This window comes from Mustela erminea, chromosome 10 (genome assembly GCF_009829155.1).
Source record: "Mustela erminea isolate mMusErm1 chromosome 10, mMusErm1.Pri, whole genome shotgun sequence".
NCBI lineage: Eukaryota > Metazoa > Chordata > Mammalia > Carnivora > Mustelidae > Mustela > Mustela erminea.
In genome coordinates, this window is record NC_045623.1 from 27159674 (window position 1) to 27178672 (window position 18999).

At 36.4% G+C, this 18999-nt stretch overlaps 1 protein-coding gene across 1 annotated transcript in view; it reads left to right on the plus strand.

Moving 5' to 3' along the window:
• DPYD (dihydropyrimidine dehydrogenase) overlaps nt 1–18999 on the plus strand; it is an 831093-nt gene that overhangs the window by 527791 nt on the left and 284303 nt on the right. The window contains exon 15 of the mRNA XM_032302713.1: nt 17107–17175. Coding sequence (XP_032158604.1) covers nt 17107–17175 — 69 coding nt within the window. The remainder of the gene's footprint in view (nt 1–17106; nt 17176–18999) is intronic.

Below are 18999 nucleotides of genomic sequence, written 5' to 3' on the forward strand. Positions count from 1 at the left end.
TTATGAGACATGTGGGGACATGGGCTGCATCTGAGACTAAAATCCTCATCACAAGCTTTTATAGGATTTTACTATGATGACTTGATGGTGGGGGAGGGAAGGATTCTTCTCTTTTCCTTCGTTAAATGATAGGACAATTGGCGGTGGTTGTGAATTATTCAAAAGGTTCTGAACCAGACTTTGTCTTTTAAATTGAATTATTCTAGAGGCTGTTCTTTGCCTTAATTGTAAGTAATTAAAACAATCAGTGCTATAGTTTTTATAATATGTCTTGAAAATACATAGAAAACATTTAAAAAGAAAGTATTTGATGACCCAAAATTGCAGGCTTATACCTTTTCCTCAACTCTTGTGTTTATCTGTATGCAATAATTCCTAAGACAAGTGTATGCTTATAAATTTATTTTTTAAAGAAACTTTCAATTTGGCAAATCTTACAGATAGTAGGAAAAATGTATAATCTACCCTTTATTTGGAGGACTACAAACCCCAGCCATACAATTACTTGGTTTTAAAAGGCTACTTTTCTCCTATGTATTTTGAAAGTTTCCAAGATCATGTAAATTATATGTGGGAGACAGGAGGAAGAGATTGCAAAACAAACATCTCATTGTTGTTCCTTAAAAACAGTACTGATATCCACATCTGTGCATTCACAAGCAAGCCAGAAAGGATGAACAATGAGAAAAAGGAAGATTTAAGAGAAAAAAAAAACTTTCTTATTTTTAAACTTGCAATATATTGTGAAAAACATCAAATTTTAAACTCTGCAAAGATCCTTCAGAGTTTGCTTTGCATTAGAATTGCTAATGCATTGATTAGAGACAAAAGTGACATTCACCCAGCATTTGAAATAGCTAATACTGGAATTAAAAAAATTTATGAAATGACTAACTAGAGCAAAGAAATTTGGGGATTTTTTTTCCCAATGTGATTAATGAGGTGTATACACTTTGCGTGCCTTGCAAATATTAGTGCGTAGGTATTATCTTAGAAGTATATACGTAGGCTTGAATACCATTTCTTGATTTTAATTAGGTTACATTGCCTTTTGAGTATCTTCATTTAACAGGTAATGTGAATTTAACAGGGACTTTATTGTACACTCTGTTTTATTTTTATAGTATGCAAATAAGGACCAAATGCCAACACATTCATTATTCTGTATAAAGTTTATACCAGAAAGGTTCCAATCACTTTGAAAAAGGTCCTGTCATTATTTCTATTGTAAATCAGTATGCCAGGCTTCTGAGAAGGAACATTTTGAACTGAAATATGGAGTGTAGAGGAAATCATAAGATGTTTACAAAGTGTGTGAATTATCTTTGGTTGATTCTTAAGTGTCAACAGCATATTAAGGCAAGGGAATCATTTATCAATATTCAGTAATACAATGAATGTTTTATTAATGGAGTATTATTAATCATTATCCTGAAAAGCAAAACATGTTAGAGGTTTTGCTTCTGTTGCTGTTCACTGAGGTGCCCAATGTTGGCAGATGTGGCAGCTTAAAATGGAGGAGGTGGAATCATATGAATCCATACATAGCTCCCCGTACGGAAAAGCCAGATGAAGGTGAGGGAATCAGGTGGGGAGTGGGGGGATGGGACACGTTGAACAGGGAGAAGGAGAGAAGAAAAAAAGTGAAAATGGGATCATTTGTGTAGGAAGAGTACACAGCATCATTAGTTTATTTATTCAGCCAGCTTTCCCTCCTTCTCTGCTGAAGAAGGTGGCCTCAGGGGGAGGAAAGGTGATGAGTGAATATTTAGAGAAGTGCCTAGCCAAACCTAGCCAAACCACAGGTGCAATGGAAACACTTAGGTCTCTAAGTATTGTATGTATGTATGTATGTAAGTATGTAAGAATATGTATGTATGTAAGTATGTAAGAAAGGCTTACAGCTTGGTGGTTTAGAATGCACGCCCTTTAGACCTCTCAGGTAAAGGGCATGATTCTTAACTCCTGCCCCGCTCCCCAACCCTTCCTCCCTCAACATTGAGCAGCTGGTCCCAGTATGCTCTCTATTCTTAACATGGCATCTCTTTAGAATAGTGGCCCTCTTTGGATCTGTCAAATCAGGGATATATATATCCATGTTTGGGGATCACACTTCCTAGATTTTTTCTGGGTAAATAAGTTTAATCTCAGTTCTGATAAAGCCGTGTGAGCCAAGAAACATAATTTAATAAAAAGGTATCCTAGATATTAGTGAATTTCCTAGCATTTTAGTGAAATGTAAGAAATTCTTACATATCTGTAAAATGTGAATCTGTCTATAAAATTTCATTCAATGGATCCATTCCTTTTTAAAAAATATGTTAATTTACAAATATAAAATGCCTACAATGTGACACTATGGAAAGATCAAAGGAGCATATAAAGATGCTTTCTACCCTTTCCAAGGACATATTTTTAAAAGTCTTATCTGTGGTTTTTAAAACCAAAGTATTACACTACTTCAAAATGTCATTGTTTGCACTCTAAATTGTAGAAAATGGCAAATCTGAATATGACATTATTCTTAGTCATATAAATTATCATCAGATTTCATTGAAAATATTTAATGTCAAATAATATATAATACCATGTTATTCTCAGAATAATCACTATGAAATAAGTGTGGCAGACCAAATCACCCCCATTTTATAGATCAGGTAGCTGATGCAGAAAGACAAATAATATGTTAGTATTCAATTATTCATTTCACAAGTAGGGGGTATCTACAACATGCTGGTACTGTTTTGTATCCAAAACAACAGTTCTTACTCTAGTGGAGTTTACATTCCAGCTGAGGGGGAGAAAGACATTAAATATAGTAAATAAGAAAATGATAGAAAGTGCAGTGGCAAAGAAAATAGGGCTAGGAAGGGATGGTTTGCAATCTTAAATAAGAGTGTCACAGAGGCAATGCCATTTGAGCAGAGACTAGAAGCAAGTATGGGACAGTGCCTGTGGATGTCTGGGAAGGAATATGTGGTATTGAGCAAACAGCCAGGGCACAGTCTTCCAATGGACTACAGCACGTTCCACAGTGAATTGAATTTAAGCCGTCCTGCAGAATTTCTGGAAAATAGTAACATATATTTGGAAAAGAGCAAATTATGTGTTTTTAGAAGTCCTTGACTTCTTAAAAGCATTGCATTTAACAAACATATATTGCACATCAAGTATGTTATTTATTTCTTCATTCAACAAATATTTTGCGAGTCCCTAAAAGGTGTCAAGTACTTTGGTACACAGAACAGGCAGTCCCAGCCCACAAGAGAGATATATGCTGAGATAGAAGACCTAGCCTCTGTCCTCCAGAAGCTTACCATCCAGTACTTAAGTCACAATACCACTAACTCACACAACAGAATTATCTAATTGAATGTGCATTAAACATGCAATCATAGTTAATGAGAGCAAAAGAGCTACAACTCATAAAATAATTACAATAACACTTAGTATTTACATAAAATTTTCATTTGGGAATTTAAAGTCTTTACAGAGAATGTTTCAATAATCTTTACAACACCCATGTGCTATATGTATGGTCTTAGATGAAATGCCCAAACTATTTAATGCAGCGCATCATTCCATGTAATTATCGAGAGTCTTCATTACATTCTTTTTAACCTTTTTTTTCAAATTCCCTATATTACATGTTAGCACTGTATTAATTATTAGCCTTATTAATTTATAAAAGCAGTTCATTAAATGCTGATTTGTTATAGCCTCTAAATAGAAAAAGTTTTAAATTGGAATATAGATACTTCAGAACATTTTTCAAATCAGCCCTTTTATGTGCCTTTGAAAGGCTGTATTCCTGAATGAACCACATTAAAACAGGCAGTGTTTCATGACCTTTTAAGTAGAAGCAAAATGAAATCTCATACACAGTTTTATGTAGGAAACACACCTTTTTTGTGTGTGTACAGTGAATTCAAATCTTATGGTTTCAGTTGACTTACTGCAACCTCAGTGAAGGGTCAACAGTGATAAAACAACTCAAATCCAGTTAATCATCTTAGATTAAAATCAGTGACAAAGTCATGCTATCAAGTCAGTAAATGGCTTACAGATATAAAAATATGTGGTAGTCATAGCAGTTTATATATGTGTTTACTATCCATGATTGCAGCAAATAGAATAATCTTGATAGGGGTGAACCAGAAAAATTTTTAAAACTAATGTTAAAATAACAAGAGGCCATCCCTTCTTCTATAGCTATTTCATATAAAGCACATTAGGTGTAATGTAATGCTGAACCAAATGATAGGATAGCAAAGGTGAATAAAAATTAGCATGTTCTTCCACTGAATGGTGTAAGAGAAGACACTGGTATAAATAAACACACATCTGTGATGCACCATGGCAGAAACTAGAGTAGAGGTAGGTGCATTGCAAATACCCAATAAAAAATACCTGATGATCTATCTCTGAGATCATTGAGATGGTATGATAGAAATTAGCTCTGACTTAGACTTTGAAGAATGAATAGGAGATATACTGTCAGAAGAATAGGGTGAGACTCTTAAGAAGAAAGACCAGAATGAGGGATGCCCCAGAAGGACATCTGGTGAGCAGTGTAAACAGGAGGCTCAGTTTGGTGTGTCAGGGTACACAACAGCAGTGGATTTGGGGCAAGGTTATAAAGGGCCTGCGCTACCCTCTCTTCATTCCTTAACACGTTTAAGTTCTTAGGAAACAGTGAATCACTCATTAGGTCTTGCTCGCTTGGTCTTCCCTCTGACGTTATGATTTCCTAGGCAATTCCATCTGCCTATCAAGCTTAGATGGTATTCATATAGTTACACTGAAATCATGCATTGGCCAAGAACATCAAAATAAGGTCAGCCTCTGAGAATGAAAGTAATAAACACTGTCATGGATTGAATGAAATCCACCATGTGTAAAAATAAACCCACAGGTTTTCTATAAATGTATGATTAAGGAACATAGAAAAATTATTCAGAGAAAAAATATTATAGCTAGACAATTCAAGACTTGAATTTACTCTTATTAGCTGAACAACCATGAGTATTTATTTAACCTCTCAAAATTGTTTTTCTCTTATCTGTAAAGTGGGACTGATAATTTCTATATTGTCATCAGGCTGTGTGTTAACAGTTTGGACTGGGCGAAGCTGGATGGTTCTTCTTGTCTCGGCTCATGTCACATTATCTGTAGTCATCTTTCAGGTGGTCTGTGGGCGGGCTGGTCTTAGGTGGCCTCAGCTGGACGGCTCATCCCTGTTCCATTGCTCTGGTCCTATAGCAGGCAGTGCCAGCTTGATCCCATAGCTAGGCAGGATTTCAGCAGAGTAAGCAGAAGAGGACAAGACATCTTCAAGCCTTGCCTTGGCACTTGCACAACATTAGTTCTGCCATGTTCTGTTGATCAAAACAAGTCATGAAGCCAATCCAAATTCCAGGGGTGGGTAAATAAATCCCCACTTGATGGCTAGCTGCATAGTGACATTGCAAAGGAACATGAATACAGGGAGAGGGACACTTTTTTTTTCCCCCAAATACTCTACCACAAGAGGGTTTTGGATGCAAAATCAACTGTAATCTCTAGTGTAAATTGAAAGGATAGGAAATCAATATGATACAGTCTTAATGTAGTAGAGAGGAAGTTGGTGGCAAAAGACCTGAACTTAATCCTTGCTTCTGTTATTGATTAACTTGACCCTGGTAAAATAAATGATCTGTACTCATTATTCTCAGCATAAAGTTTTCTAAATTCAAAATTATTGCATGGAATAAATGAGATAATGTGTGGGGAAATGTGCATTAAGTGTACATATATAAGTATATATAATGGATTACTATTCTTTGATATAAAATATACTTTATAAGAGATTTCCAAAGCTCTTACCTTATACCACCTATCTATCCTTTTCATTATCTCTGTAGAATGTAGAAATTTATTTACATTTAGATACTGGGATTGGTAATAAAAATGTGCATTACTTAGAATTCCATTTCTCAGCTACCTTTGCCAGTATTCCTTTGAAGCAAATATTTATCGAATCCTTCTATGTACAAGGTATAATCTTAGCTGCTAGAAATATAGAGGATGAAAAATGCCCTGTCCCCCAAAACTTCAGTCATCTTTTGAAAAACACACAAACAACAATTTAATGCAATATGACAGAAATGCAAAGGATGCTGTGGGATCTCAGAAGAGGGACATATTCAGGTGGGAAGGGTACACAGGAACGGCTTCCTAGAGAAGGTAATGTTCAAATGAGAAGTACAAATGTACTGGATAGAATAATCTGAAATTCAGATCCAAATGCCCAGCTGGTTGGATACCACTGTTTTAGACACTTGCCTGGATAGGTATGATTCATTCATACCTATGCATCAGCTCCATTCCCCATGAAGTATATCCATTCATCTCCCCCAACACTAAATTGAACCACTTGAGATTTCTTAGACTGTATTCCTTAAACATGGCATCCCAAGCCTTTGCTTCTGTTGCTCACTCCACTTAGAGTATTCTTGCCTCTTTTATTTCTAGTCAATTTCCAATAAACACCCATGGATGATTTCTGAATCTAGTTAAGAGTTGCTTTTCTAGGATATCTTTCCTGATTTACACAGGTATAAATAATCACCATTCCTTTCTGCTCTCATTATATCCTGGTTCATACACTATAATTATTTTTGTATCAATTTACATATGTCTACTTTATTATACCATATGCTGCTAGAGCACAGGGACCATTCCTTATTCATTCAGACAAAAGGAATAGACATATGGTCAGGAGAATGCAGAATACATGTTACATTCAGAAAGAACAGTAATTCAGTGTGGTTGGAGTAAAAGTAGCATTGTGGTCTTGTATAACCTATCATAGAATTGGACTTTATCCTGAATTTGGAGTTGAAAAAGGAGAGTGATATGATCAGGTTTGTGTCTTTAGAAGGATCTGCCTGATGGCATAGGCTGAAAAGAAAGATAGGGAGAGTAATAAGGAAGCTACTTCAATAATCCAGTGGAACAGTGGTGAAGATCTTAACTAAGACAAGTCATGATGAAGAGACAGAAATACTTAGATCATTGGGAGGTGAACTAGAGCAGTGCTTCTCAAACTTCCTTGTGCATTAGAATTACCTGGAGATCTTTTAAAGGCCTTGATACCTGGGCCTAGCTACGTACAAATGACCTGAGAATCCTTAGGATTATTACTGTTATTATTACTGTTATTATTGTTATTATAATTATTATTGTTATTATTCTCCAGGGGATTTCACAGTTTAGCTAAGTTTGAGAACCAGTGGACTAGAGTACTTGGTGTAGGCAATGAGAAAGGAAGAGAGAAAATAAATCTCCTAGTTTTCTAACTTGGTGGGGGTGGAGTATATTTAACATGAAGAAATAAGCAAATTCAGGGCAGAGAAGTATAGTTGCTTTTGGGCAAACTGAATCTATGTAGGGGTTAGAAGGTAGTTGGATATGCTATCCTTGAACTTAGGAGAAAGATAAGACGTTGGAGGTGTACGCTTTATAAATTTTCTACATATAGATGTTATCTGAAATCATGGTGATTGTGATGTTTGAGAAGGTGTATAAAGTGATACTAAAAAAGGAATATGAGTAGAACCTGGGGGCATCATCATGTAAAAGGTGGCCAGAGGTAGAAGAGCCTGAGAAGGTACAACAAAAATACAAGGGAAGTAGGTATCTCCAAAGCTCACATGGAGGAGGGATTCAGCAAGCTGGAGTGGTTCACTAAGTGCTGAGAAAGTTCTAGCAAAGATTTGGGTGGAAAGTATCTAATATATTTGCCAAGGTCACCGGTGACCTTGGGGGGATGAGTTCCTAGAAACAATAGGGACAGAAACTAGATAAAATATATAAAGAAGTGATCAAAGGGAGAGCAATAAGCAGCCATTATTGTAGTTCCTGAGTAGTCCAGTGTTTTGTTTTGCTTTTCCTATTCTAGTGGAAACATTTGATTTTCTATGGAAACTATGTGCATATTTGTTTAACTGAAATCTGATTTTTCTGTGTTAGGAATAGTTGTTATCAACAACACATTTCTTAGTCCCAAAATAAACAAAGAAAATGATGAATTTTTAAATAATATAAAAAGACAACTTTAAGAATATTCTTCTTTCTGCCAACATTAAATAAGTAGTACCCACATAAAATTTAAAGAACTTATGAATTTCACTTTTAATGTCCTATCCTCAATGTGTACATTTTAGGAAAATTGTGCCAATCTCACTTTTGCTATATTTATACTACAGTATATGGAACAGTTAAAATTTGAATGTTGTACAGTTAATTAATATTTAATAAACATTTTCGTAGCTTAAATGTCTTTGAAAATCACACATCCCATGCTATTTTTCCTCCTGAATATAATCCCAGTAGTGTTAAGGGATAAAACTGTTAGATTGTTTGACAAAACCTAACTCAGCTGCTTGTAATTTACAGCTGTTCACCTTTGTCACTTCACAGTTTTTCCCTACTAAAAAATTTAAGTTGTCTTGAAGCTGAATTGTTGACTGGATTTCCAATGTAGTTCATAGTATAGTTACAGAATACCAAAACAGTGTTGCCAACGTATGTGGGTTGTTTTTTTTTTTTTTAAGATTTTATTTATTTATTTGAGAGAGAGAGTGAGAGTGAGAGAGAGAGAGAGAGAACACATGAGCAGGGGGCAGAGGGAGAACAAGGCTCCCTGCCAAACAGGGAGCTTGACGTAGGGCTCAATCCCAGGACGCTGGGATCGTGACCCAAGCCGAAGGCAGGCGCTTAACTGCCTGAGCCACCAGGCGCCCCGTCCAACATATGTGTTTTCAGCATACACTTTAAGTAAATGGGAGTTTGGGGAGATAGCCAGCTTGTAACCAATTTGAAGTTTTATGTTGTTCTTCACCTTAATTTCTGATGTGCACACTTTATTATAATTCAGCTTGAAAAAAATGCTTAATAAAATCATTTCATTTTTTCCATAAGAGTAATTTTAAAGAATAATTTAATAATGAATGATGGTCCTTTAATTTAAAAGTTAGGAAGGAAGACAATAGAAGCCATTTAATACTGTTTTTTGTTTCGCCTTTTTTTTTTTTTTCAGAATAAGTGTCCTGTTTTTTACTCTTGAGGCATTTTTCTAAGAGAAACTGCAAAATTTGATTCATAAATTATTATAGTTGGTATTTCATATGGTTTAGAACATTAATGTCTCATAGCAATTAGATGTCTACACAAAGAGTACACATTTTATTTTCAGTAATCAGGAATCAAAATGAAAGTCAAGCTAATTAAAAATGCAATTTAAAAATGTTCTGTGTAAAGCAGAATTACATATAAGAATGCCCTTTCATGGGAACACATCACATTTTAATGACCAAAGAACCCAAAACCAGTCTTGATAAGATGGGTCTCAATTACAAAACATTCTGTAAAACAGGGGCTCTGATCTGGGTTGCAGTGTTCTAAATCATAGTATCCTTTTGCTTTTACTAATTACTAATTACTAATCTCCCTTTCCAAAAATATTGCTAATCCTGATTAATGACATGTGTTTTCATGGACTAGGAATCTTACCATGAGCTTTTGGTAAATTTGCTTTCCCATTTTCTTGGATGGCAACTTCAGTACTGCCACCTCTCCCCGAGATTTCTCCCATCCAAGTACTAACCAGGCCCGACCCTGCTTAGCTTCCGAGATCAGACGAGATCGGGCGCGTTCAGGGTGGTATGGCCGTAGACTCTCCCCGAGATTTCTAAACCTCTCGCCCCCATTCTCCTTCCTGTCAAGAGACCTCATCTACTATTTAAGAAAATGTCAAACACCAGGAAAGATAATTTCACCGTTTCTACACCAAATCCATAAACTGAGGTGTATCCATACCTATTTTTTATTCCTACTCATCTTTTCCTCTCCATTAAACCGGAAACAGTGCGTCTACGCCTGTCAACGGTCACTTCCTCTATTTACGTGACGGATTCATCATCACCTTTTGCCTTCTCAACAGGTTCTTCCTCTTTTCCAGATCATTCCCACAAGCATAAAAGCATATTCACATATGGCCTATTAAAAAAACCATCTCTCACTAGACCTCCCTTAACTCTTCATCCGCTGCCCCATTTATCTTTTAGCTATCCACCCAACTCTTAGGAGGGTTATGTATTATCACTTCTCTCCACTTCATATTCTTTTCACGCAGACGATTCCAGTCTGACTGCTGTCCCCCTGCTTCACTGAAGCCCATCTTGTAAAAGTTAGCAGTGGTTTCTGTATTGCCAAATCACATGGTCAATTCTCTGTTCTCTTATGCAGACTCTCAGAAGTATCACCAGAATGGATTGCTTTTATAATTTTTGGAACACTTCCCCCTCTTGGCCTTGTGACATCAGATTCTCAGGTGGCATATCTTCCCTCAGAAGTTACCTAACCAGGTAGCTTTAAATACCATTATATGTCGAAGTTTCTGAACAGTACACCCTAAAGAGGGTACTCTTTGGGGAATTCTAGATTCATGTATACAGTGATACAAGTTACGTCCTCACTAATGATGCTTACTAGACATTGTATGTTCTTATATTAAAATAAAACTTCTTAATACTCCCCCACTAGTTATTTTCATAGGCCTTCTTCCATCTCAGTAACCAAGAGTCATCCTTCATCTTTCCTTTTCTCTCCTCTCCTGAATCTGACCAGTGACCAGTCTTATTGATTGGTTCCAGCTCAGGACCATCCACTTCTCTGCGTCTCCATGGATATGATGCAAGGAGCATTATTTCAACTTAACTTGTCTCGGCTTTCATTCTAAAACACCTTCACTCCATTCCCTCTAAGTTAGTGAAAAGCATCTTTTGCAAATGTAGATGAGATTATTTTATCACTCTCCTTTAAATCTTTCACTGGCCTCTGTTGCACCTGTAATAAAACCTAAACTCCCACAGGGTTCAGCTCCCAGAGATATGACTTCTGCCTGCTTTTCTCACTTACTCTTACATTCTTCTTGCCCTAGCATGAAACTCCATTCACATGGCCTTCGATTTTTCTTAAATATGCTATGTTCATTCCCACCTCAGTGTCTTTGCTCAGGTACTTTCCTCTACTTAGAATGCCAGTTGTCACCCAATTCTCCATCCCATTCTTCTGCATAAGGTACCTTCTTATCTTTCATGACTCAACTTACAGAGCCCTTTACTGACCGTTGTCTGATATGGCACTATGCACCCTCATGATGTCTTCTATTATGCCTTCCTTTTTTTTTTTTTTTTTTTAAGACTTTATTTATTTATTTATTTGACAGACAGAGATCACAAGTAGGCAGAAAGGCAGGCAGAGAGAGAGGAGGAAGCAGGCTCCCCACTGAGCAGAGAGCCTGATGCGGGGCTTGATCCCAGGACCCTGGGACCATGACCTGAGCCAAAGGCAGAGGCTTTAACCCACTGAGCCACCCAGGTGCCCCTATTATGCCTTCCTAACAATAATCTTGACTTGGAAAGAGTCCCAATAATTGTGTGTTTTTTTTTAACTTGTTATGATTATTTTCCCTCCCTAAAATGTAAGCTTCAGGAAAGTAGGGATTTTGGGGGTTTTTGTTTGTTTGTTTGTTTATCACTTTTGAGATAGAACAGTTTCAGGTATATAGTACAAGAAACACTTGTTGAATGTTCAATAGAAAAGACTCTAAGTCCATGTCTTAAATTCCTATGTAGGTCATTTGCTATCTACCTCATAGTACATGCTCAGTATGCTTATTAATTGACTAAATGACATTGTTTGAATCTCCAACTGGACTGTATATCATAAAATGTAGGATATTGTTCAAAACTACATAGCATTTGGCTTTTACGTATGAACTCTTCCAATAATATTTTAAAATATGAGTTATAAAAAATGGAGCACCGGAGCACCTGCATGGTACAGTCATTTGAGCATCCACCTCTTGGTTTCAGCTCAGGTCATGATCTCAGGGTCATGAGATTGAGCCCCGTGTTGGGCTCCGTGTTCAGTGCAGAGTCTGCTTGAGATACTCTCTACCTCTCCCTTTGCCCCTCTGACTTGTGCTCCCCACCTTTCTCTAAAATAAGCCAGTAAATCTTTAAAAAATGGAGCACTAAAATGGTATAATTTATGTTAAATATAGGCAAAAGTTACTCAATTTAAAAAGAAATTTCTCTGGATATTTATTTCTAGTAATATTGCATGATGTTTCACAGTACAAAAATCCTCTTTTTTCATAGGAAAAAAAACCCAGTTCTTGACTAAAAACCAAGCACAATAGAACACTGAAGGACTTCTTAATTATCAAAGAAAGATTAAATCATGCCCAGTATCCTTTTAGTGTTAATATCTAATTTCCTGACTCTTCTAAAAAGCTTAATGTCTTTTAATAAAGAATCAAGTGATTTGGGGGTCATCTTTATTCCAGTGAAATAGAATGTCATCATATATTTTCCCCAAACATCCCTTGTTTTTAGATTAAGGATATTTAAACTACGAAGACAATTTAGCATTTTAAAAATAATGTATAAAGTTATTTTTTCCCTTAAATATATTGGACTATCAAAAAAAAAAAAAAAGGCTTAGTGGGGTGCCTGGGTAGCTCAGTGGGTTAAAGCCTCTGCCTTCGGCTCAGGTCATGGTCTCAGGGTCCTGGGATCGAGCCCCGCATTGGGCTCTCTGCTCAGCGGGGAGCCTGCTTCCCCCTCCCTCTCTGCCTACCTGTGATCTCTCTCTCTTTGTCAAACAAATAAATAAAATCTTAAAAAAAAAAAGTCTTAGGAAGTTATTTCAAAAGTGCCAATTTAAGTTTTGCATGTAATAGTTGTCAAGATGCTATGTGAAAGAAACCAAAACAGAACGTGAATTTTCTTAAGCCAAAAGTGGTATTAATTTACATATACAGACACGTTAGTGGTACACCTGGCTTAATAGTGGGTCTCTTCCCATCGCGCATTCTCTACGTTTCTGTCTCTGCTTTATTTTTCCCTAGTGCAACTAGCTTTGGGTGGAGGTGGCAGGGTGGGTGAAGTGAGGAGTCAGTCAGTGGTCACCAGTTTCTCTGAACACACTTCATTCCAGTTTAGGAACCAAAGAGGGAAAGAGTCATTTTCCTTCCCAGCTCCTGGACAGGACTTTGGTGAGAGCAGAGTAGCTGTTCACTATGATTAGCCCTATTGGAGGTACTTCATCAGTCTGGGGGACAAGAATGTAGAGTCTGTTTCGATGAGGAAAGAAGAGCAGGCTGGCTTTCAGGCTGAGCTTGGCTGCTCAGAGCACACAAATAAAACCAACCTCTGCTTCACATCATGTTTCTTTCCCACGTGTGGTCACCCCTATTCAGTGACAGGCCACCCACAATCATACTCAGTGACTGCATTCCCAGGCATTTGGTGGCACCAATACTCTTGATGTTCAGGAGAATTCTCTAGGTAATATTTATTTCTCAAGCCCAATGTGGCTTCTCATGATTTTTAGGACTTATAGGGCAAATGATGAGTTTAACAAATGCTAATGGCTATTTAGTAAAGTGGGAACAGGTTAGACACTAATTGAGAGCATATAGTATATCTTGTTGTCAGTGCTAGTAAACATTAGTTCCCTGTCTGTGGATTTCTTTGATCAGCCTATCTGCCTAGCTGGGTCCTGCCCACTAGAACCATCTCCCCTGTTGTCCCCCATGGCTGCCCAAGAGTGGCACTGGAGTGGAGGACATTGTGCTGATTTCACACCCACTTCTAATTTGTATGGGAATGTGAACTTGGGGATTACTTTGTCATCACTGGAGGCGTTTTTTTTTTTTTTTTTTTTGTCTTATCTTGATTTAAGTACTAAAACTCCCTAAAAACCGTGGTCTGTTGTTTGTCACTTTAACCATAGAAGAACTGGTATCTAAGGCTAAAATCTTTTTTTTATTTTCTATCTTTGGATCTACCCCTGCCTTTAATGTTTTAGCATCAAGCTTGGGGACTCCACCCATTTCCTAAGTTTTTGTATTAATTTTTTTTTCAAGATTTTTATTTATTTAACAGAGAGAAAGCATAAGCAGGGGAGTGGCAGGCAGAGGGAGAGGGAGAAACAGGCTTCCCACTAAGCAGGGAGCCTAGATGTGGGGCTCAATCCCAGGACTCGGATCATGAACTGAGCTGAAGACAGATGCTTAACTAAGTGAGCCATCCAGGTACCTGTTTTAACTGTTTTGTTTTTAAAATTTGTTTTGTTTTTCTTTGACCTTGAAGCCACTGAAGACAATAGGAATCTGTCCCACCTGCCCCCAGTAGATTTTCCTCTCAAATGGAGTTCCTTATTTTTTCATGCAAGGGATATTCACCAGGAGGTATTAGTTTGGTCTTGGAAGATCTGGTGTACCCTGTGGTATTTCTCGCTGGTCTGTTTCAGACTGGGGAATGGGGCAGAGTATCCCTGAGATTGCAGATCATGTGGAAAGGGCAGAAAGATCATCTCTTAACTGAAGGTTAATTTATGCTGGTGACCCTTTTTTAGTTTGCAAATGGACAAGCGTGGAATTTGACTCCCCCACGCCCTTTCTTTAGTCACTAGAGAAAAGGCCATGGATCATTATTACATTTTTCTACAAATTCTTAGAAGCTGCATTCCCATTAGACACAAATGTTGAATCCTGAACTCATCCCCAAATAATTAGGCATTCTCAGTTTTCCTCCTTTGTTCATCATTTACTTTCTTCCCTTTTTTCCCCCTCTCCAAAGAGGAATCTATCTGATCCTGGCTTTTTATTTCTCATCATTGTCCCACCTTTATCTGACTCATGTTCTGAGATTTCTCTCTATCCCTCAGATTCAGACTCAGATCTTTTGGTTCCTCTCTTTCGGTTGCTCCTTCTAGAATACAAGTCCTGTGTATTTTAACATCTGACCCTTTTTCCCATCACCAAGACCAACACCCGCATTAGCCTTGCTCACTGTTCAATCTGACTCATAGTAATTGTTTGCCAACAGTTTTCATTAGCTGTTTATTTTTCCCTTCTCTGACTCATGATATTCATTTTTGCTTCCTTTTAAAAGGTGAGCTGATAAAACAACTCCCTAAACCTTTGGCAACCTCCTTCCTTTATTCACTCAGTCTTATTGTGTGCCAAACACTGTGCTGGTTACTGTAGATAAGATGATGAATGACGCAGGGCAGTTCCAGCTCCCAAGGAGATGATATTCTCTCAGGAGAGAAAAAATTAACTCAGTGTTACAGACAAGCTCGTTGTCTTTTTGGTTTTCAGAACTCTCTCCAAGATGATCACAACGTATTTTCTGTTTCTCTTAATCAAATGCATTCATCCGACTTTTCCAACATACCTTTGTTTTGTTTTGTTTTCTACACATAAGTAAGAAAAGCTGCATGTGGTGAGAGCATAAGGACTCTTATGCTGGACTCTTCCACTAGAATCTGTGACTTTAGGCTTGGCACAAACGCTTCCTGTCTCAATCTCAGTCTTTAAATATTAATAATAAAAAATTGCTGATGTGTATTAATTACTTATTTTGGGCCAGCAAAATCTAATGGCTAAAAGCACAGACTCTCAGTCAAATTGCCTGGGTCTGAGTCTTGGCTCTGCTTCTTAGTAGTTATGTGACTTTTTCATCACAGTGCCTCAGCACCTTCATCTGTGAAATGGGAGGACTAATATCGGGAATGATTAAGTAAGTGAAGTAAAAACCGTTAAAACAGTACCTAGCTCATTATAAGAGCTATATAGGTTTTTAGTAATTTCTGTTATTATTTTTCTGAACGAGTAGTACAATTATCCATATTTAACCAATGAAGAAATTGAATAATTTGCCTGGGGCCACACAGTGAGTGATAGAGTCAGAGTTCTAATCTGGACATTCCAGCTTCGGAGCAGGTAGTAGTAACTACTACTCTGTATAGCCTCTATTACAGACTTACTGTAATACTATAGTTAAATAATCAACATTTAACCAAGTTTAAAAATATAATGCACTATGAATATGTAAGGTATTATTAGCTGTGCTGTAATAAGATATGATTGAAGAAGACACTAATTTATTTCTTTTCCATATCCTGAAATTTTTAGCTATACCAGTAATTATATTAATGAAGATTTCCATGTCATTGTATAATTCAGACAACCCTTTCACATACACAAATTTATTTAATTCCCACTATCACTTGCTGAGGTTGGCAAAGTCAGTATCATTATCTCCATTTTAAAATGAGAATGCTGGGGATCAGAAAAGTAACTTACATAAGAATTCAAAGGTAATAAAGTGCATAAACAATGAATTTTGGAACACTGACAATAAAGTTTATTTTAATTTAATTTAAAAAAAGAACACATAAAAAATAAGTGATAGTATTTACACAATTAAAAGTCGGTATACAACTCATGATAGAATTGAGTGATATTAATCAGTGTATTTTAATGTATTATGATTGTGATGCCAAACTAAAACTATTTTCAGTAAAATTTGGACTTTGAATAGAGATTCCATTATTTATGAAGAATAATGGGTCTTTAATATAAACAATGAGGGACGCCTGAGTAGCTCAGTTGGTTAAGCAGCTGCCTCCGGCCCAGGTCATGATCCCAGCGTCCTGGGATCGAGTCCCGCATCGGGCTCCTTGCTTGGCAGGGAGCCTGCTTCTCCCTCTGCCTCTGCCTGCCACTCTGTCTGCCTGCGCTCACTCTCGCTCCTCTCTCTCTGACAAATAAATAAATAAAATCTTTAATATAAACAATGATACTACATCACAATTTTGTAATGTGATAAATATCACTATAATAGTAATCATATTACAGTATATAAAAGTATCAAAGTAACACAAGTATACACATTAAATTTAAACAATGTATTATGTGTCAAATTTGTTCAATAAAACATTCAAAAATTTAAAAAAATTCAAAGATAATAAATGAGAAAGTCTTTAACATAAGTCTGAAGCCTTGAATCTTACCCTTTGCCTCACCGTAATACACTGCTGTTTTTAAATAATTTGTCTTTCAACAGATCAAAAACTAATTTTTATGATACAGTTTGCCATTATAAACATATGTGTGTAAATATGAATATACCCTTATTGTGCAAAAGCACCCTTACGTGCAACTATTGGAACTGACATTCTTTCCTTTTTTTCTTCTTGAAGATTTTGATTGCTAGCATCATGTGCAGTTACAGCAAGAACGACTGGATGGAACTCTCCAAAATGGCTGAGGTAATGATTTCTTTAGTATATATTTGTTTTATTTCTTCTCTTCCATTTTTATTAGTTTTAAATAAAGACCTGCCATGAAAAATAGCCCCGTAGAAGTAAAATTGAATGGAAAATGGTAACTTAAAGCATTTCTATTATAATTTGTTTACCCTGTGTTTTCATTAAAATGATGGAAATGTAAATTTAAAAGGAATCTATTCTATAAAAGTGGTCCCTTGGATTTCACACACTACCTAAAAGTCCTTTACTCCTGGAATCCATATACTCTTTATTTGCATATTAAGCAAACTGTATATTATGATGGATGCCATGATAAAATTTAATTCTACCTTTGAGAGTGTAACAGGATCTTACCTTGCCTTTAGGCAAACTAGTTTGACAGCAAGAAGAAATTTTGAATATAAAACTCTTGAATATTTAAAATATAAAATGTTCATTTAATACTATTCTAGTTTGAATACAGACATGCATAAAATGGTAGGACAGAATGCTCCGGAATGGAACACTAGTCAGCAGGTTTTCCATAATACAAATTGAATCTTGCATAAATGCAAACAACTAACCATGTGCCTCAAATTTGTATTTCAAATAGAAAAATACATACTTAAATTTGTACACTTATGTCCATCACACTGTCATGAAAAATCTTCTAGACAGCTTTAGCTGAGTTTTCTTAAAAACCTTTCAGAGATGTAGAAGACTATATCTAACAATACTTATATACTAATGACTCTTCATTATAAAATATTATAAAGCCTTCTCTGGTGTTCAAAAATTATACATTTTATTTGACTGTCTTAAAACTGCAAGGGAAAAAAATGACTTCTGGCTCTTAAGGGGGTAAAATTAAACATGGTCAGTAATTGGCTTCATGATCTTTGGTGCCGAGGTCACTTTACACGTGTATTTACCTAATTGGCCATGAAATCTTCCACAGAACCTGTGCTTGGCATGAGCTTTGCCAATTTTAAGCTGACGATGATGAATGGCTTTATCATGCTGCTTGCCTTTCTGCCTTTCTGTAGAATGAAATACTTTAAAATAAATATTTTCTTCAGTAATGAGCATCAACTTTTAAATAACCGCATTTTACTTTTAAAAACTTTAATGAGTAACATACTAACCCACTTAAGGATCCTTTTTACATTTCTCACATTTTGTATCTATCTATTTCTTGAATTTCAGTTTTATTTAATATCATTTTCTAAGTACGGGTAGCAAAAAAAAAAAAAAAGAATGAAAAAGGATAACAAAAATGAAAGGAAAGAAAAAAGGAGAAAAGAAGGGAAATTTTTTAATTTTATTTATGTTTTTAAAGATTTTATTTATTTCACAGAGAGAGACACAGTGAAAGAGGGAACACAAGCAGGGTCAGTGGGAGAGAAGCAGGCTTCCCACAGAGAATGACCTGAACCCAAGGCAGAGGCTTAAGGACTTAGCTACCCAGGCATCCCCGGGGAAAATCATTCTTTTTTATTAAAATTTTTTTTTAATTTTTTTTTTCTTTAAAAAGAAAAAGTTATACTTTTAACCAGTCTGTAGAATCTTTTCCCAGGAAAGCAATCTACATATCAAGAAGGTCAATCTATAGATAATGTCAATTTAAAAAAATCTTCACTATAATCTTAAAAATATGGGCTGTCGTCCCAGGGCGTATCACCTGAAGGAGCTCTCCCCAGGCCTCCACGTTCCACTGGAGGGCAACAATAGGTAGCAGGATTCATCTTAGCTCCTGTGGTAGGTACTAGGTACACAGTAGCACTTTGTAGAGTCAGTAGCTGGTTTTGTCTTTCTGAATGCATGCTTCAGAACATTTTTACAATG